Below are 19,919 nucleotides of genomic sequence, written 5' to 3' on the forward strand. Positions count from 1 at the left end.
CCGGTCCCCATCCTGACCGGGGCCGTGCTTTCCAGCACCTTTAAGCACGGAGACTCAGACAGGCGCTGCCGTGCCTTTGCTGTAAGCTCCTTACCCGCTCACCGCCCCGGCGAGGGGCACCCTGACTTCCCGGGCACCCGACGGTGTGGACATGGAAAGCACTAAATACAGCCTAATTATTATTATCTTCGTGGGATCTGGTTAATCTCAGGGGGGATTTACAAGCTGTTAGCAAATCAGCTGGTCCTCGGGTGTTTGCATTTTTCTCAGGGGAAGCTTAACCCCGTCGGCCGCGTTCGCTGGGAAATGTGTTCGCTGGGACATGCCCATGGCCACGTTGTACGTTTGGGGGTTGCCCCGGAGCCCGTCCCTCGGAGATGCGGGCAGCGGTGCTGCGGCATAACCCAGCATCGAGCCCACAAGGCTGCAGGACCGCGGGAGAGGGACGGGTTGTTTGTCAGCGGCAGAGCGTGGGGCTGTGAAGTCCCTCGGATGCAGCATCCTCCCCGAGCCCCTGGGTTTAGCATCCAGCGGCGTGACGGGTGTCGGTGGGGCTGCAGGCGTCTCTTAAAGACGAGGACCGAGAGCTCGCAGAGGGTCACCAGAGATGTTCCTGCGGCTTTGCTGGCCTCCCATCTCCCCGCAGCTGCCGCGGGCAGGATTTCTTGCCCCCCCCATGCACGCAGGAGCCGGGCAGCTCGCAGCTCCTGCTGCTGGAGGTGCTCGCTGCAGCGAGTGCTGGGCGGCGATGGCAAACGCTGCGCTGGCAAACACAGCGGCACGGCCTGTGCTGGCAGCGTGCGCACGGCTCTGCGCAGCTCCGGGTGCCGACGGGGCCGAGGACTCTCCTGCGGCTCGGGAAGATGCAGTTATGCCTTCGCTGGTTTTCTGCCGTAACCATAGTGGTTTTCCACGGGGGTTCAGACTAGGGCGCAGGGTGCTGTGCTGTCGGCAGGGTCTCCCCAGCAACGTGTGCTGAAAGAAAAGACAGGAAGAGAAAATGCAAACTTCAGATATGCCGGTCTCTCGTCTTGGGTGTCCCCGAGGCTTGGCTGACACCTCTCATGGCATTGGTCTCCAGACCAATCTGTGGAGCCATCAGATCCCCATGGCATGGATCAGCCCTGTGCTCGCCTGGTCTCGGAGGACGCCTGAGCCTCATCCTGGTGAGGTGATGCCAGCAGGTCCTCTCCACCAGCACCTGCCTTGCACCGTGGTGGTGTCCCTTGCCTGCGTGGACGCGGGGAGGTGCCAGTGGGGGAGCGTGGGGTCTCTGGTCCAGTCTCCCGCACAGACCAGGGCAGCCGGCAACACAAGAGGCTTTGTATAGCAAAGTCTTGAGCCTCCTCCGAGGATGGAGACCCCTCAGTGACTGTCCTGGGCTACACTGCTGCCTCAGCAAAGGGGCTTTTCCTCGTGTCCGCCCTGAACTTCTGCTCTTGCAAAGCGTGAAGACCTGTTCCCAGGTAAACTGAGACAACAGGAGTGCGCTGGTCTGGGAGGCTACACCTTTTGGAGGGTGTCTTGCCACGGTGGCTGTCCCAGAACATGTGTGACTCCAGCCTGTCCATGGGCACAAGAGCCACCTCCTCGGACAGGACCTGACTGGCCCTTGGCATCTGCAGTTGGCACTTGGTGGCCAGTGTTGGCCACCCATGGTTATCCTTGGCTCGAGTTTTGCCCTGGAATGGCAAAAGCAGCTGTGCCCGTCTCCTCGTCCAGACCTTCCCCACCAGCACAGTCTGGCAGGGTGGGACGTCACGAGCGCGGGCAATGCCCCCTCCAGGGAGCATGTTAGGGGCATGGACCGGGCAGGCTGGGTTGTTCAGGGTGGGCTGATCTTCTCTGGTTCCTGCGGGACCAAGCTGGGAGCTGGCATGGTGGCATGGCACAGAGGGACGGACAGGTCCCCCTCGCTGCTGGCATCGAGGAGGGAGCTCTGGCGAAGGAAAATGCGATTCCTGAGAGGAAAATGAAAGGCTGCGCGTTTCCATGAGGCAGGGGCTCAGTTTGTGTCATGCAATCACATCTCCTTCTGCAGTCTGAAATAATTACACAGTGGAGCGGGGCGAGGAGATCTGATGCAGAGGGACAGGGACGAGAGCGAGTTCTGAAATAAAAGAAGACAAATGCAATCATTAAGATACAATAGGTTCCACTTGCCCCTTAATTAGACTTTCTCTTTGATTAAGCAGTAATTAAATATTACCATGCTGAAAGTTTTTTTTTTTATTGCCCTCCGAAGCCCTAATGTGTTCTTAAGATGTTTGTGTGAAGAGCAGGGGCTGCTGGGGGTGGGAGGGAGGACGTTGCCCGCCTGCCCCTTCCCCGCAGAAGCAGCTCTGCTGCCCCTCTGCTCCCCGGAGAGCGTGGGCTGGGTGGCTGCTCCGGGTCCAGATTGCTGCGTGAGCCAAGAAGTGTCCGTGGGGAAGGCTGCTACCCCCGGCCACCACCAGCTGCAAAGCATCTCCAGCTTCTTGTTGAAATGTGGGGCTCCTGGGTGTTGGGTGGGGGTGCCAAGCCCGTGGTGCTGCTGCCGTCTCATAGGTGGGGTTCCTAGACTCGTTGAATAGAATCAGAGAATCATTCAGGTTGGAAAAGACCCTTAAGATCATTGAGTCCAACCGTTAACCCAGCACTGCCAAGCCCACCACTAACCCATGTCCCTCAGCACCACATCTACTCGTCTTTTAAATACCCCCAGGGGTGGTGACTCCACCACTGCCCTGGGCAGCCTGTTCCAATGCTCGATAACCCTTTTGGTGAAGAAATTTTTCCTTATATCCAATCTAAACCTCCCCTGGCGCAACTTGAGGCTGTTTCCTTGAGGCTATTTTGGTGAACCTCATCTTCTACATGGAGACCATGGCCTCTGTGGCCCCAGGAGACACGGCTGGCTTGCAGCCCTGGTCCCAGGCTGGTCCAGCTGAAGACCAAGACCACCTCTCCAACAGCATGACAGCTCCTCTGAGGCCAGCTGCCCCCCAAGGTTGGCCACCTCGAGCTTCGGGAGCAAGAGGTCAACAAAAGAGAAGTCTGGGGAAAAGGACCTGGAGCATATCAGGCTGTTAGCAGCAAAAAGAAAAGTTTTACGATGATGAAGCATCAGAAGGGAAGGAAATGTCAGGCCCCTATTCCTGGACATTCCTGGGTGGGTAAAAATAGCCCTTGTACGACCCATGGCGGGGAAAGTGCTTCTGATCTCTTAATGCAGAGCCCCTGTGTAGCCCCGGGGCTCTCTGCCACTCACAGCCCTGCTTGCAAGCTACTTTTTCCAGGTCATAAACCGACAGCTCTTGCTGAGAATTTCACTAGACAAGATTGTCTTGTTCTTTTCCTGCACAGCGTGTACTTTGGGTAATATCTTTGGGAGATTTTTGTGTACTTGCATACCCAGTATTTTCTGATAACCTAGAAAAAAAAGATCCTTAACTATTATGATTATACTATGAAACTTTTATTGTATCGAGGAAAACAAACCAGAGCAAGAGAGAAGCTGTATGGAGCCTGAGAAATGTTAAGCTATGGTAGCAATCTGCTGTCATTGTTTAATTTCACTTAAAACTGAGATACCAGCAAGATTGGAGATGAAAAGAGCTGGTGATGCAGAGGTGTCGCGGGGGAGAGTGCGAAATCCCCGTGTCGGAGCCGTGGTCCCTCTGGCTGAATGTGGCGGAGGTGTGGACCAGGGTCGGGGTAGGTTTAAGCTGGATGGTCGGTCTCTTCTTCTAGATGGTTCGCAGGGTACGGCTCCAACGCCGCGCGCCCCTCCGCAGCCCACGCCGGCGTTCCAGCGCCCGCCTGCTCACCGCCTGGCCCCTCCGAAGCCGTTATTCGGTCTGGGTGGGCCGAGTCCTTGGCGCCATCGCCACGTGTCCTATCGGCTGAGCTCCTGGGTGAGGTCCCCAGCCTCTGAACGGAGCGTTCCCTTTCTCTGTGTTGCAGAAGAACGAGTGGCTGTGCTTGAACTGCCAAACCCAGCGCCTGCTCGAGGGCAGCCTCGGCGACCCTGCCCCGACGCCGCTGCCTGCCCCGAAGCAGCCGCCCGCCGGCTCCCCGCGGCACCAGCCCCCGGCCGCCGGCCAGCAGCAGCGAGTGCCCGCGCCGGCACCCCCCGGGCCGGCGGCACCCCCTGCGCAGCAGCCCTCGCCCGGGAGGAGCCTCCGGGCTGCCGAGCGGAGCAGGACCCCCAGCCCTGCCCCGGCGGAGAAGCAGCCCCCGGTGCCGGCAGAGGAAAAGCCGCTGCCCAAAGCTGCCCCGGAGCCTGCGAGAGCTCCCGAGAGCGCCGTGCCGAAGGGGAAGAGCGTGACCCCCAAACCGGGGGCGGAGAGCAAGGAGAGCCGGGCCCCCGCCGAGGTGCCGCGGGCCAAGGAGCACGAGGTGAGCGCTCAGGGTGCCTCCGCACATCCCCGGGGACCCCGTCCTGCCCAGGCGCTGAGCCGTGCCCCTGCCAGCGGCCGTGCTCAGAGGTGGGGGGGTTGTTCCAAATCAGAGCAGAAGCCGTGTCATCCCGGCCACGTGCCTCAGGAAACGGCCTTTTGGGCACCGGTGAGCTCCAACGCTCCTGCCACAGTGCTTCCAAACCGCCCGGGAGCTTCACAGGCTCTATGGCAGCGTGCTGGTATTTGCCTGCTCTTTATTACAGTGACATCAATTTGGGCATAACGCAATAGTTCGCGTCATCTTTGCCCTTTGGATTTGTTTTAAAATAATATAAGGGCAGTTAAATTTGTCGTTAAATGGAAAACTCCTTCCACAACCGTGCGTGCTGCAGCAGTGGGCGTTCTTCAAGCTCCTAGCCCCAGCTTTTTTAAAACGCAATACAGTTTGGGGGCAACGCTTGGCTGCATTGGCATGGTTTTCCCCCCACGAGCAACCATCCCAGCAGCAGCCAGCACAGCCCCCCGCGGGGAGGGGACGCAGCAGGAGGTCCCCACCAGACGGGAGGGGATGGCTGCCCCGGGGGAAGAGGCTCCTCGCATCCCCATCTGCTGGCACTTCCCAAGTCAGATCAGGTCTGTGGTGCCTCCATGCTGGCGGGGTGGTGGGCCCTGCCGGTAGCACTGGGGCCAGGCACGATGGCACTTTCCCTGCGGCTCGGAGGCTTGCCCCCACGCTGCCTAATTGTACCGTCAATTAAAACGGCCTGATTATTTCTGCTGGCATCTAGTTTGTGAGTCCTGCAATGCCTGCACCCCTGGGACGTTCACTGTGCCATCCCCTGCTTGCAGCGTGCCCCGTTACCTGCCTTCATTAGCGCACAGACAAGTTGCTGACGAGCCGTTGAGGGGGGGCACACGGGGCAGCCCCCAGCCTTCGTGCTGGGCTGGCTCCCAGCGCTGCCCAGACCTCCTGCGTGCTCCCCGGGGGAGGATGTGGGGGAAAGCGGTGGGGAGCAGCTCCGGAGCTGCCCGGGTCTGACGCTGTGCTCTCCCTCGCCCGCAGGACGGGAGCAAGCCTTACCCCCCGGACCTGTCCCGCAGCCCCCAGAGCCTGAGCGACACCGGCTACTCCTCCGACGGCATCTCCAGCTCGCAGAGCGAGATCACCGGCCTGGTGCAGCAGGAGGAGGAGAAGCTGAGCGGCACCGGGCTGGCCGGGCAGAGCCCCCCCAGCCCCTCCGAGCTCACCAAGCTGGAGAGCAGCATGCGGCCCCTCCTGGAAGGCCGGGGCGCCCCGCCGGAGCCCGCCGAGCGTGGCAAGGGCTGCCCGGAGCCGCGGGAGGAGCAGAGGCAGCGGCAGCGGCCACGGTACCTCTCCATCACCCCCGAAGCCTTCGACTCGGACGAGGAGCTGGAGGACATCATGGAGGAGGACGAGGACTCGGTGGAGTGGGAGAACCAGCGGGAGCGGCGGGAGAGCGCGGAGTCCTCGGACGAGTTCGGCAGCAAGCTGCGGCATGACTACGTGGAGGACAGCAGCGAGGGGGGCTTCTCCCCGGTGCCCCCCCGGCCCAAGGGCCGGGAGGCGGAGGTGAGCGATGAGGAGTTCATGCGGAGGCAGATCCTGGAGATGAGCGCCGAGGAGGACAACCTCGAGGAGGAGGAGGAGGAGGAGGGTGGCTACGGGCGCGCCAAGTACGGTGTCCCCAAAGCTGGGCAGAAGGCCGAGGCAGAGAAGGGCAAAGAGGCGGCGCTGGCCAAGCGGCGCCTGCCGCACAGCCCCAGCAGCCTGTACAAGGAGGAGAGGAAGGAGCTGGAGGCAGCGGAGGGCGACGACTTGAGCACGGCCCAGGGCGGGCTGCGGCGCTTCAAGACCATCGAGCTGAACAGCACGACCGGCTATGGCCGGGAGATGGAAATGGGCCAGGAGGCAGACGCCAGCCTGGACCGGGAGCCCGAGCTGGAGATGGAGAGCCTGACGGGGTCCCCCGAGGAGCGCTCCCGGGGCGAGTACTCCTCCACCCTGCCAGCCACGACGCCCAGCTACACCTCGGGCACCTCGCCCACCTCCATCTCCTCCCTGGAAGAGGACAGCGACAGCAGCCCCAGCCGCCGGCAGCGGCTGGAGGAGGTGAAGCAGCAGAGGAAGGCTCGCCACCGCTCGCACGGCCCCTTGCTGCCCACCATCGAGGACTCGTCCGAGGAGGAGGAGCTGCGGGAGGAAGAGGAGCTGCTGCGGGAGCAGGAGAAGATGCGGGAGGTGGAGCAGCAGCGCATCCGGAGCACGGCGCGCAAGACCAAGCGCGACAAGGAGGAGCTGAGGGCCCAGCGGAGGAGGGAGCGCTCCAAAACCCCCCCCAGCAACCTCTCCCCCATCGAGGACGCCTCCCCCACCGAGGAGCTGCGGCAGGCGGCGGAGATGGAGGAGCTGCACCGCTCCTCCTGCTCCGAGTACTCACCCTCCATCGACTCGGAGGCCGAGAGCTTCGACGCCGTGGCCTCCAAGCTGTACAAGTCGGGCAGCGAGTACAACCTGCCCACCTTCATGTCGCTGTACTCCCCGACAGACAAGGGGGAGAGCGGCCCCAGCCAGCCCGCCAGCAAGCCCCTCAAGAGCGCCGAGGAAGCGTACGAGGAGATGATGAGGAAGGCAGAGATGATGCAGAAGCAGCAGGTCCAGCAGGCCCAGCCGGCCGTTTCCTACGGCAGTGCCTACCAGCAGGTCGGCTACCGCGGCACCGAGGGCCAGAACGGCTTCGTAGTACCAGTACGCCGAGGAGTACCGGTACGAGGGCAGCCCCCGCGCGCCCCTCCCAGCCCCGGCTATCCCAGCGCCCTGCCCAAGGCAGGAGCGGTGTACGAGGAGATCCTGCAGACCTCCCAGAGCATCTCCAGGATGCACCGGTCCTCCTCCTTCGACCTGGCCCTTGAGCGGAGAGAGAAGGCGAAGGGGCAGGAGGAGGCGTACCAGGAGAAGCGCTTCCTCCATGCCGAGAGCGCCTACGCTGACCTGATGAAGCAGAACGGCGGCCCGCTCACCCCCGGCACCAGCCCCACGCAGCTCGCCGCGCCCGTCTCCTTTGCCACCTCCGACGGCAGCGCGGGCAAGGCCATTCCCGACGTCCGGGTCACCCAGCATTTTGCAAAAGAGGGGCAAGACCTGGCCAAGCTCCAGAGCGCCCCGGCAGCGCCCAGCCCAGCATCCAAGGCCGCCGCCACTCCTTACGCCTACGGCAAAGGTGCCAGCACGGTGACAACGGCGGCGGGCGGCCCTGGGAGTGCGACACGGAGCTACAGCTCCCCAGCTCCAGAGGCCCCAGCGGTAGCCAGCAGAAGCTATGGTCCGGCAAAGAGCACCATCAGCTACGGCTCGCAGACGGAGGACACCGGCAGAAGCAAGGCGGCGGTGGAGATCAGCGTGCAGACGGCCAGGGAGAAGCTCCCAGCTGCGAGCGACGGCAAGCCCCCGCCGCCCAAGACCTACCCCTTCTTCAAGAGCTCCAGCCCTCCGCTCTCGCCCACCTCCCCCACGCAGAGTCCCACCCGCACCGCAAAGGCCACGGCAGAGTTCTCCACGCAGACGCAGAGCCCCCTCCTCCCCTACGAGGGTCCCGCCGTCGCCAGCCCCACCGCCTCCTCCCCCATGGTGGCGCAGGGCACGCAGACGCTGCACCGGGCGGGCTCGCCGCGCCTGGCCCGGCAGCCCTCCTCGCAGGACACCCCCTTCATGCTGATCACGCTGGCGGCCGATGCGGCTAGCCAAACCAAGCTGGCCAGCAACCGGCTCCTCGACGTCCCCCGCCTCGTCCCCCACCAGGCCGAGCCGGCAGCTGCCAGTGCACGGCTACAGCCAGGCGCCAGAGCCGGAGCAGCCTCCGGGCACCTACGTCAGGGCACAGCTGGGGAAGGAGCCCGCCCAGAAGGCACCCGCCGTGACTTCAGCCCCCGACGGCATCGCAGGGCTGTACAGCTGGGGAGCGCTCCCCGCAGAAAACATCTCCCTCTGCCGCATCTCCTCCATCCCCGGCACGTCCCGGGTCGAGCCAGGGCCCAAGGCGCCCAGCACTAACGCCGTGGACTTACGGACTGCCCTGAAGTCCGCCCCCATCATCATAACGGACCAAGGCATGGATCTCACCTCCTTGGCCACTGAGGCCAGGAAGTACTGCCTGACCTTGGACCACATCCCCAGCCGGCAGTCCACAGCCATCCAGCCCTTGATCATCAACCTCAACGCCCAGGAGCAGCCCCACGCCATCATCGCGGCAGCCAGCACCGCCGGCCTGGCCATCGCCTCCCCCATGCTCCTCTCGCAGCCCAGGCAGCCCGTGGTCTATGGCGACCCTTTCCAGAGCCGGGTGGACTTCGGGCAGGGCACCGGGAGCCCGGTGTGCTTGACGCAGGTGAAGCAGGTGGAGCAGGGCGTCCAGACGGCCGCCGTCAGAGCCAGCGGGGCGTCCGGCAGCAAGCCCGAGCCCGCCGCTCCCCCCCAGAGCAAGTTTGCGAGGTACGGCGTGCCGGGCCAGGTGGTGAAGAAGGAGGTGCTCATCTCACAGACCGGCGGCGTGCAGAACATCGACGGCCTCCCGCAGCCCTTCCCGCCGGAGCCCGGCTCCGAGCTGTACCGGGCAGTGCCGGTGGAGCTGAAGAGCCAGAGCCCTCTCCTCGCCCTGGGCGGCAAGAAGTCGCAGGTGATGATGGTGCAGGTGGAGGAGGCGGCGGCTGGCCCGGTGACCAAAGTGCTGAAGGAGGAGCCGCCGGCCAACGTGCTGGACCTCACAGGCGTGAAGCCGGAGAGCCAGGTGGCCTGCTGCGACGTGGTCTACAAGTTCCCCTTCGGTGGCAGCTGCACCGGTGCTTTCAACCCCACCTCCAAGATGCCAGAGAAGAAAGCTGGAGAGGCGGCAGCTCCCACCCGGAAAGCCAGTGGGCCCCTCTACGGCAGCAGAGAGCCGGAGCTGCCAGAGACCTTCCCCTTCCGGGAGCAGCCGGCCCCGGCGCCCACGCTCTATGAGGAGCAGAAGTTTTACCCCGCCGGCGCCTTTGGCCGCCTCTACTCCTCTATGTCGGACACGAACCTCTCTGAAATCGGGATGAGCTACTACCCCATGAAGGGGGATCAGCCCTTCCCCTCCCCGGCAGGCGATGCCGCCGTGGACCTCAGCACCATGAAGCACTCCTACAGCGTGGGCTTCGCCGAGGGGGGTTACCTGGGCCAGGGGCTGCAGTACGGCTCCTTCTCTGACCTCCGCCAGCCAGCAGAGCTGCTGGGCCACCCGCTCCCCATGCGGAGGTACAGCTCGGCCTCCAACATCTACTCCGACTACCGCTTCTCGCCCCGGGGGGACCTGGCCAGCTTCCAGGAGTCCAGCCTGGCCCACTACAGTGCCACCACGGCGCGCGAGATCAGCCGCATGTGCGCCGCCCTCAACTCCATGGACCAGTACGGGGGCCGGCACACCAACGGCCCCGACCTGCTGCCCTACGGCCCCGGCGCTGGGCCGGGGGGCGCGGGGGGGCCGGCGGCTCAGCAGCAGGGCCCCGCGCCCCCCAAACCGGGCGGGATGTACAACCCCACCTTCCCCGAGGGGCGGCAGGGCTTCGGCAGCCTGGCGCAGTACAACGTCCCCGGCGTCCGCCTGGGCGCCGTCCGGCAGATGTTCCCTTCCACCGCCACCGTGCGAGCCGCTGACGGCATGATCTACTCCACCATCAACACGCCCATCGCCTCCACGCTGCCCATCACCACCCAGCCGGCCTCGGTGCTGCGGCCCATGCTGCGTGGGCTGTACAGGCCCTACGGCCCAGCCGGCGTGGCGGCGGTCCCGCTGGCCAGCCTGGCCAGGCTGCCGGTCGTCACCCCCCGCGTCCCGCTGGCGGCACAGAGCCTCTACCGGTACCCGGCCCCGGGCCGGCCAGCCCCGGCAGCCTCGCTGATGGAGACTGCCCGTCTACCTGGGCAAGGCCCGTCAGCACGGCCCCCGCGGCGGTGGCACCGGTCCCGCGCCCAAAGCCCCCCGCCGCCCCCGCTGGCAGCTTGCAGAGAGTGGAGCCAGCGGGGACCGCCCCCGTGCCGAGGGCCCGGCAGCACCGGCGGCTGGCAAGGAGGGCGGCAGGTGGCCACGGTGCCCAAAGCCGCCGCCGGACGGGGCTCAGCGGGAGGAGCGGGAGCGGGAGGAGGAACGGCAGCGCAAGCAGCAGGAGCACGTGCTGCAGCTGGAGCGGGGAGCGCGTGGAGCTGGAGAAGCTGCGGCAGCTGCGGCTGCAGGAGGAGCTGGAGCGGGGAGCGCGCGGAGCTGCAGCTGGCACCGGGAGAAGGAGCAGCTGCTGGTGCAGCGGGAGCTGCAGGAGCTGCAGTGCATCAAGCAGCAGGTGCTGCAGCAGCAGCAGGAGGAGCGGCACGCGCAGCTGGCCCTGCAGCGGGAGCAGCTCGCCCCAGCAGCGCCCTGCAGCTCGAGCACATCCACCAGCTCCAGCACCAGCTCCAGCAGCAGCTGGAGGACCAGAAGCGGCAGAAAGCGCCTTCCCCGAGCCCGCCACCCGCCCGCCCGAGGGGCCCGCCGAGGCGCCCCGGGGCCCACCGCACAACGGGCAGGCGTGGGCTCCCGCCCAGCCAGGCGCTGCCGGAGGGGCCCGCTGGCCCACGCTACCCCGCGCCGCAGCGGCCGCTCAGCAGCTCGGCCTCGGACATGTCGCTGCAAGCCGAGGAGCCCTGGGAGCCCGGCCGGGGCATCAAGAAAAGGAACTCGATGCCGCGGCTGCGGGACGCCTACGAGAAGGAGGTGGTGCGGGAGGCCTTCGTGGCGAGGAAGACGGCGGACAGCAGCGTGCAGACGGACGAGGAGGACGGCGAGGAGCGGTACCTGCTGTCGCGGCGGCGGCGGGCGCGGCGCAGCGCCGACTGCAGCGTGCAGACGGACGAGGAGGACAGCGGGGAGTGGGAGCAGCCCGTGCGCCGCCGGCGCTCCCGGCCCTCGCGGCACGCCGAGGCCAGTGCTGAGGGCAAGCCAGAGGGGGTGGCCCGCAGCACAGCCAGCGTGGGCATCCAGACCATCAGCGACTGCTCGGTGCAGACAGAGCCTGACCAGCTCCTCCGTGTCTCCCCCTCCATCCACATCACCACCCACGACCCCCGGGTGGAGATTGTCAAGTACATCTCGGCGCCGAGAAGACGCCAGCGGGGCGAGAGCCTGGCCTGCCAGACGGAGCCGGAGCCGGCCCCCCAGCCCGGCGTCGTGGTGCCCCAGCTGACGGTGCCCACCACCATCCCGCCCTACTCCACCAACATCCAGATGGTGAGCACGGGCCCCCTGGACCCCCACGCCGTCCGGCAGCAGACACTGGGCAAGTTCGAGAAGAAGAAGCCGGATCCCCTGGAAATCGGCTACCAGTCCCACCTGCCGGCCGAGTCCCTCTCCCAGCTGGTGACCCGCCAGCCGCCCCGCTCTCCCCAAGTCCTCTACTCGCCCGTCTCCCCGCTGTCCCCCCACCGCCTCCTCGAGTCCTCCTTCGCCACCAGCGAGCGGCTCAACAAGGCTCACGTCCCCCCGCAGAAGCACTTCACCGCTGACCCGGCCCAGCGCCAGCAGACACTGCCGCGCCCCATCAAGACCATGCAGCGCTCCCTCTCCGACCCCAAACCCATCAGCCCCACCGCCGAGGAGGCCGGCAAGGACAGGTTCTCCCTCTACCAGCACCCGCTGCTCCCCGGCACCCAGGTACGTCAGCGTGAGGAACAACCTTTCCTTTGGGGAACAGCCCCAGGAGGCACCTCGGGACATTCCGGTTTCATTAGCGCTGCGGCACATTAATATTTTAACGGGCTGGCTTCCCCGCGGCGGCTGATGGCAGCTGGCGGGGCACGGAAGCGTGCACCAAAGCCGGGGGAGGCCCTGGAGCATCCCCGGCTGCACGAGCCAGTCGTTGGGCAGGAGCTGCCGGTGGGTGGCAGGATCGGGGCTGTCCCCTGTCCCCTGCCCCAGCTGGGACCCCTCCTCTCCCGAGGGGCAGCCGCCGCGCACGGCTCTGTTTGGGGTTGTGGAAGCTCTCGCTCCCGCCTTTACCCTCACACACCGCGGTTGCCTTGGGCTGCCGAGCGCCCCGCGAAGAGCCCCAGGGCAATTCCCGGGGCAGCAGCAGCCCCCGAGCCCTGCTGCCAAGCGCCCGAGGACAGAAGGCAGCTTTTGGGGCAGGCAGCGGCGCGCAGGCGGCTGGCCCGGCGCTTGGCCGGCTGCCACCCCCGGTCATTACTCACGGAAAGCGCCCTTCCTGTTACTTCCATCCTATTTATTGCGCTTTTACATAAACGCCGCTTCCTCGGCGCGTGGGGGGACACGTGCGCAGCGATCCGCCTCGCCGCAGCCCCGGGGTGCGGGAGGAGCTCCGTGATGCCTGGGGTGGGGGGGGATGCCCACCCGCACCCCTGACCAGGTGTCGCTTGGCTTTCCAGGTGGGGGGGCTGCAGTCGAGCCCGCTGGCGCGCAAGGTGAAGCGGACGCTGCCCAGCCCGCCGCCCGAGGAGCCCCACGTCCCCCTGGCCAGCCCGGCCGCCCCCCAGCTCTACCTGAGCAGCCTGGCCCCCAAGGCCACCGCGCCGGTCACCAAGGCCAGCCTGCTGAAGGAGCTGGACCATGACCTGAAGCTGGTGGATCACGAAGCCACCAAGCTGCGGAAGAAGCAGGCGGAGCTGGACGAGGAGGAGAAGGAGATCGACGCCAAGCTGAAGTACCTGGAGCTGGGCATCACCCAGCGCAAGGAGTCGCTGCTGAAGGAGCGGGGTGGCGGGCGGGACCACCCCTACCTGCGCTGCGCCGGGGACCGCCGCGACTACCTGTCCGACAGCGAGCTGCACAGCCTGCGCCTCGCCGCCTACGACGGTGCCGGCCTGCGCCCCGCGCCCGCTGGGCAGTACCCCGACTTCGCCGCCCCTGCCGCCTCCTACAGCGCCTACCCGTACCCGCCCCGCCGGGCCCCCGCCGCTTCCCGCCGGCGCGCCTGCAGCCCCCCCAGTACCCCGCAGCCAGCACCTCGCAGGATGGCTTGCCAGCGGCCCCACTGCCCACCTTCGCCTCGCCTGGCGCCTTCCCGGCCCCCGGTGCTTCATACCCAGAGCTGGGCACCGCAAGCCAGCCGGGCTACCGGCCCCAAAACCCCTACCAAGCCCCGAGCGCCTTCACCGGGGCTGTCACCGTGCCGGCGGCACAGCCCACCCTCTTCCAGAGCCCGGCGGACATAGCTGGTGGGCACCAGAAGCCACGGCAGACCTCTCTGGCCGATCTGGAGCAGAAGATCCCTACCAACTACGAGGTCATCAGCGCGGCCACCAGCTCTTCCGCCATTCCCGACGTCACCTTCAGCACCGTGACAGCGAGCGGCGGCTATGAGCAGTACAAGGCACCCGAGACCCGGCCGGCCGAGAGAGCTGGTGCGGCACAGGGCCCCTCGGCCAGCTTCTCCTCTGAGTCCCTCTACACCAACCTGGAGCAGAACATCCCCCGTAACTATGTGATGATCGAGGACATCAGCGAGCTCACCAAGGAGAGCCCGGTGGTGGAGGGGCCGAAAGCAGAGCCAGCGAGCACAGGCGCTGACGGCCGCCACGGCAGAGAGAAGAGCGAGCTGGGGGACACTGAGGGCGCCGGCCGGCCCTGCTGCTACACCAAAGCCGAGGAGGAGTCCGAGGAGGACATCTATGACCACCACGGCCCTGACTATCGAGGGAAGAACAGCTACCACCGGGGCATGGAGAGCAACGGCAGGGTGTCGGGGAGCTCCGCCAGCTCGTCCTACTACTACGGGGACGGTGAGTACCGGCACTCCTCGCGGGCAGACAAGCACGGCTCCGGCGCAGCGCTGCCAAAGCATTCGTCCAAGAACCTGGCGCCCGCTGTCATCTCCTCGAAGCGCAGCAAGCACAGGAAGCAGGGCATGGAGCAGAAGATCTCCAAGTTCTCCCCCATCGAAGAAGCCAAAGACGTGGAGTCGGACCTGGCCTCCTACGCAGTGACAACCTCGGTCGGCAGCAGCAACGTGGCCTCCAGGGCCAAGAAGCTGCAGGAGGAGATCACTACGGCCTGAAGAAGAACGTCTACGAGCAGCAGAAGTACTACGGTGTCTCCAGCCGGGATCTGGTGGACGAGGAGGAGCGGATCTACTCCGCCAGCAGCAGAACCCGCTCCTCTGGCTACGGGCTGGAAAAGTCCTCCGGCCGGGAGGCGGGTGGCCGGAGCGAAGTCTACGAGCGGTGAGGGTGGAGAGCGCTCCCAGAAAGGCGGCTCCAAGCCCTCGTCCCTCGGCATGAGCCAGAGCCGCGGGCGGGCGCCCATCCGCACGCAGCCCTCGGAGGAGGAGAGCCCGGTCAGCCCCCTGGGGAAGGCGGTGGGGGGGTCACGCACAGCAGGGGGGCCCGGCCCCCAGTCGGCGGGGGACCCCTGCTCCCAGTTCTGCTCCAGCCACTCGTTGCCTGATGTGCAAGAGCACATCAAAGACGTGCCAAGGAGTCACTCGTACAAGCACGAGGAGGGCTACGGCATGGACGATGCCCATTGCGTTGTCTCGGACAGCGAAGGTAACGGCTCCCCGTGGTGACCACCCCAGAGCATGGCGCTTCCCCGGGGCATGCCCGTCCGCTCGTATGCAGAGACACTCTCACCACCTCAGGTTGCTTGACATGTGCCTTCCTCCCCCCCCGGCCCCGGGTGTTCGGTGTGAGCCGGTCCCGCGCGGTGCCCCGCCGTGCCACGTCCCGTCCCCGCCGGCGCGGGCTGTCCCCCCGCACGCGTGCCCGCTGCTTGCCTCTCCCGCCTCATTGCATGGCTTCCGCCCGGGCGGCCCCGAGCGAGAGATTGACTGTGGTTTGTTTTTGGTTTCCGAAGCCTACCATTTGGGTCAGGAGGAGACAGACTGGTTTGATAAGCCCAGGGAGGTGCGGGCGGAGAGGGTCAGGCACTACGGTGGCCACTCTTCCTCGCAGAAGAGACCCCCGGTTAAGCACACCTACCACGACTACGACGAGCCCCCCGACGACGACCCGTGGCAGCACGATGACTACCCCCAGCACCGCGAGCACCGGCACCATGGGGAGTACGGGCGCCACACCGGCACCTCCCGGCATGCCAGCGACGAGCCCCCGCGCCGCTCGGCCAAGCAGCACCCGCGGGAGCCCGGCCGCCACGAGCCCCGCGGCCACGGGCCACCAGCCGCCCCCAAGAAGGCGCAGCAGCCCGAGCCCCGCGCGCCCGCGCCCTACGGCCCCGGCTCCTCCGAGTACACCCCGCCGTCCCGCCCCGCTGCTCACCACCACGGCGCTGAGACCCCCAAGGCGCAGAAGCCCCCCCAGCCACATGGGTCGGCCACCCCAGCGCCGAAGCCGGAGCCCGTCGCGCACCCACAGCAGCCGGCGGCCAGGCAGCAGCAGGCAGGGCAGCCGGCGGCACGGCAGCAGGCGGCGGCGCGGCAGGCTGCCCAGCCGGCGAGCTCTGCGCAGCCGGAGGCCAGGGGCAGGACGCAGGGACCCCCGTCATCCCGGCCACCACAGCAGCAGCCGGGGCCAGCCCAGGCGGCAGGGAAGGCGCCGGCCACGCTCCACGCACAGCCGGGCGGGCACCCAGCGCCAGCGGTAAGTACGAGCTCGTCCGGCTTGGCTGCGTCCCTGCCCCACGGATCTGCCTGGGACCAGCCTGGCTGGCCGTGGGGCTGGCAGGGGACAGGTTGGGGACGGGAGCCATGGGGCAAGGTGTATCCCACTCATGAGCCCACCACAGCTGCCCGTGGGAGCAGCCATCCCCTCGAGGGGACCCAGGAGGGGACATCCCTGTGCCCTAGTTCCCTTGCTGCCTCTTTTGGGGCTGTGGAGCAGTGTTTGGGGGTTTCGGTGTTGCCTCCCGGCCCCGGGCCACCCCCGGAGGATGCTCTGCAGGGAGGGCGAGCCCTGAGAGCTGTTCTCCCTGTTCCAGCCGAAAGCGGAGCAGACGGACGCATCCAAACCCACAGCGAAAGTGCCACAGCAGCCCGGGAGAGCGCCAGCAGCACAGCCCCTGGGAGCAGCAGGTCAGTGGGCTCGGTGGCACGGTGCCGTCCCCCCCCGCGCTGGCTGCCTGGCACCCCCGGGGGCTCGGCCGAGCCCCTCCCAGCCGGGCTCCGCTGCTAACAGTGGCTTTGTTTGTCCCCAGCAGAGGAGCAAGGCCGGTCCGAGGGCGGCCGGGGCGCGTGGTCCCACGGGCCCGGCCATGGGGCAGCCCGGGGCGGAAGGAGAGAGCGTCTTCTCCAAAATCCTGCCGGGGGGGGCAGCGGAGCAAGCAGGCAAACTGACTGAAGGTGAGGGCTGCTCCCGGGGACGGGGCAGTGGCTGTGATTCTTTTCTGCACCGAGACGGGGTCGGGATGCGATGCTCCCGCGGTTTGGGGCAACAGCTGCGGTTTGGGGGCCGGGGAGGTGTTGGGCCGGGGCGGCTGCGCCATGCTGACACCTCTCCCGGCTTCCCCACAGCGGTGTCGGCTTTCGGCAAGAAGTTCACTTCGTTCTGGTGAGAGAACGGCACAAGGTGAGTGCAGCCGGGGCCGGGCGGTGCGCTGGGGGCTGTCCCTGCCCCAGCCGTGTCTGATGCCCTCCTGCTCCCTCCCGCCGCAGGAGTTTGGTAAGCGAGTGGAGATTGAGTCGTGCACTGGAAAAACCTATGAAGAAGCCAGTGAATTCAGCACACGGCGCCGGACTCTGGGTATAACGGTGAGTGCCCTGGGGCAGAGCCACACACCAGTCCCCTCCATCGCACCAGTCCCCTCCATCACACCGATCCCCTCCATCACACCGGTACCCTCCATCGCACCAATCCCCTCCATCGCACCGATCCCCTCCATTACACCAGTCCCCTCCACCATGCCATCCCCAGGGCTCCCGCAGCGCCACTGTTGCCCCTGGCACCCGCTGAGCCCTGCCCTGACACACTCCCGCCCCCCAGCGTGAGCAGGACACGGTGCAGTCCCGTCCCCTTCGTGCTGGGCCATGTGTCCCCATCCTCGTCCCCGCACGCTGGCCCCAAGCCAAGGTGTGGGGGCTTGGCCTCGTTCCCCGGCCTCGGCAGCACGGCGTGGGCCGATGCCGTGCGGATGCTGGTGCAGACCCTGGGTTTGCAGGGAAGGTTTGGGCAGCCCAAGCTCTGCTCCGGGAGCCCGTCCAGCACGGGGGCGGCAGCAGCTGCTCCGCCGGCAGCGCCTCTTGGCTCGCCGCCGCCCATTCGCTCGGGCCGGTGCTGCCACTCGGCGGGGTCCCCTCCGCAGGGACATCACCACTCAGGCTAACGCCTTTCTCTCTGTCTCCCACAAGCTTTTGAAAGCAGGGTGATCCCTGGACGCTGGACCAAACGGCGGCTGAACGGGGGCCCGGCGGACGCCCTGGGGCGGGCACCCCCCACGCCTGGCGAGCAGCTCCGGCGCGGCACGCGGCGAGCCCCGGCACCGGGCGGGCGGAGGCGCCCTCTGCCCCCGCGGCCACTCTGAGGGGATGGGCCTGATCCGCACCGTCGGGTCAGGCCCCATAGGTGGGCCGCGGCCCTTTCTCAAGATTATACGCAGAGTTGCTCCCTCCAAACCCCAGCTCTGGCCTCTTCATAGGTTTTTCCTCCCCCGCAAGCCGAGGGCTGGGCGCCGCGGGTGCCGCTCCTCCTTCCCGATCCCGTCCGCCCCGCCGGGGCCGTCCCCGCGCCCCCTGCGCTGCAGTGCGAGCCCCCGCAGCGCCTCAGCTAGGACCTAACACTGTTTCACTACCGAAATACGAGGCCATAGGACTCTGACAGGCAGCGCGGCGCCCCGGCACGCGGCGTCGCCTCGAAGCCATCGGAAGCATCGACAAGGGCCGCGCTCGCCCTCGCCACGCAGCCAGCGCGCCCGCCGCCGGGCAGCCCCTTTTCTTTCGAGAACAGCCTTAATCATCCCACTTTGATTTCTGTGTATACCTCATCCGCACCGGGGGGGCACGGGGTGTCGCTGGGGGGATGTCCTTTTTTTCTCAGTTTCTCTGGGTTCATTTTATTTTGGTTTTGGGTCGTTTTTTTTTTTAACTTTCTACCAAATCCTCTTCCCTCTTTGCTTTGTGCGATGAGTTAGCACATGGGCTGTCGTCTGTAGAAGCAATAGAGTGCAGGAGGCTACAAAAGAGCACAAAATCCCGTGGAACAAGATCAGGAGAGCTTTGCCTCCGGCAGTATCCTTCCTCTTACTGTGCAATCCAAGTCCTTCTCAAGCCATTTTTGGGGACGCGGGGTACGGCCGGCACGGTGGCCGGTGGCCGAAGCCCGCTCACCCTGCCAGGAGGGGGTTCCCCAGGGTGGGGGGAGGCAGCCCAAGGAGGGGGCTCGCCAGCATACAGCCGTGTGCCGGTGGCACCCCCCTGGTCCCCCCCGCGGCGGGCAGCAGCCACCCGCTCGCCCGCCTGATGTTCTATGCAACGAAATAACACGACTCCAGAAGAAGACCTGTGAATAGCTACGCAGTTCCCTGTCGCGCCTAAGGGTTTTCATCGCAACGCCTGCCGCCGAGCCACCTGATAACTGCTCCGTATCGACCACCCGTGCGTATGAATTCGTGGCATGTTCGACCCACGGAGGGCCACTTTGCCAAAGGGCAGCCCCAGCGCCCGTGACCGTCTGTCCCGTCGTAGAGCATGGCTTGCTACTTCTCTGCACGGTTCCACCTGCCTTTCAGTGCTCGCTGTTCTTTGCCTGGACTTCTCTCTCTTTTTTTTTTGTTTCTTTTCCATCGGTCCATCGCTGTACGGAAAGCTCTTAGCGGGTTTATGCGCTTGTTATCGAGGTCGCCGTGGGAAGCCCACACTCCGTGGCAGGTCCCTCGCGGGGGGCTCTGCCTGTGACCGAGGCTGGGGGAGAGGCCGGCGGCTGTGGGACAGGGGGGCAGCCCCACGGAGGAGACCCCCGGCCCCGTGCACACCCGCCGCCTCTCCCCGCCGATGACAAGTGCATAGCCTGAGGGTGCCTCCTCTGGGCCCCCGGCCCCCGCCGCTCCTCGCGCTGTAAATACTTGTACAGTGTGTAAATCGCACGCGGGACCGAGACCCCCGCCGGGGCCCGGCTCACCGCCTGAGCGCACCCGCCACCTCGCCTCCGTGCCCGCCGGGACCGGCGGTGTGTAGCCCACCCCACCAGGCCGGGTTCCCAGCCCGAATTGTGGCAGTCTGCCGGCTGGGACGGGACGGGGACGGAGGGTGCAAAGGCAAAGGGCCGAGCGCGGCCGGGCGCCATTTCCAGCGGTAAGTGCGATGCCGGGTGCGCTCCCTCTGAACATTGTGACGGTGTGCGTGTCTGCTGTGCTCTGTGCCACCCGTAGTGACCCCGTACTGTGCCGTACCGTGCCGTACCGCCCCCGCCGCTGTGTCGTGACTCCCTCCCAGAAGCTGCCCCCTCACCAGGTGTTTCTGTGGGAACAGAATAAAAAGGACTTGACACAAACCACGGTCTGGCTCCGATTCCTGCCTGCCTGTGGTGAGAGGAGGGCGAGGGGGCCTGGACCCCCAGTGTGGCGGGCGTGC

At 66.4% G+C, this 19,919-nt stretch overlaps 1 protein-coding gene across 1 annotated transcript in view; it reads left to right on the plus strand.

Moving 5' to 3' along the window:
* Window positions 1-19,788, plus strand: part of BSN (bassoon presynaptic cytomatrix protein) — a 72,998-nt gene extending 53,210 nt beyond the window's left edge. Inside the window, 22 exon segments of the mRNA XM_068419793.1 lie at window positions 3,946-4,380; window positions 5,446-7,143; window positions 7,145-7,180; window positions 7,183-8,160; window positions 8,162-10,327; window positions 10,329-10,607; window positions 10,609-10,665; window positions 10,667-10,687; window positions 10,689-10,817; window positions 10,820-10,901; window positions 10,904-10,986; window positions 10,988-12,100; window positions 12,832-13,339; window positions 13,342-14,445; window positions 14,448-14,626; window positions 14,628-14,949; window positions 15,257-15,999; window positions 16,337-16,434; window positions 16,558-16,697; window positions 16,869-16,923; window positions 17,010-17,105; window positions 17,703-19,788. Coding sequence (XP_068275894.1) covers window positions 3,946-4,380; window positions 5,446-7,143; window positions 7,145-7,180; window positions 7,183-8,160; window positions 8,162-10,327; window positions 10,329-10,607; window positions 10,609-10,665; window positions 10,667-10,687; window positions 10,689-10,817; window positions 10,820-10,901; window positions 10,904-10,986; window positions 10,988-12,100; window positions 12,832-13,339; window positions 13,342-14,445; window positions 14,448-14,626; window positions 14,628-14,949; window positions 15,257-15,999; window positions 16,337-16,434; window positions 16,558-16,697; window positions 16,869-16,909 — 10,212 coding nt within the window. The 3' untranslated portion in view covers window positions 16,910-16,923; window positions 17,010-17,105; window positions 17,703-19,788.
* Window positions 19,789-19,919: the final 131 nt, after the last annotated feature.

The sequence above is a fragment of the Nyctibius grandis genome, chromosome 29 (genome assembly GCF_013368605.1).
Source record: "Nyctibius grandis isolate bNycGra1 chromosome 29, bNycGra1.pri, whole genome shotgun sequence".
NCBI lineage: Eukaryota > Metazoa > Chordata > Aves > Nyctibiiformes > Nyctibiidae > Nyctibius > Nyctibius grandis.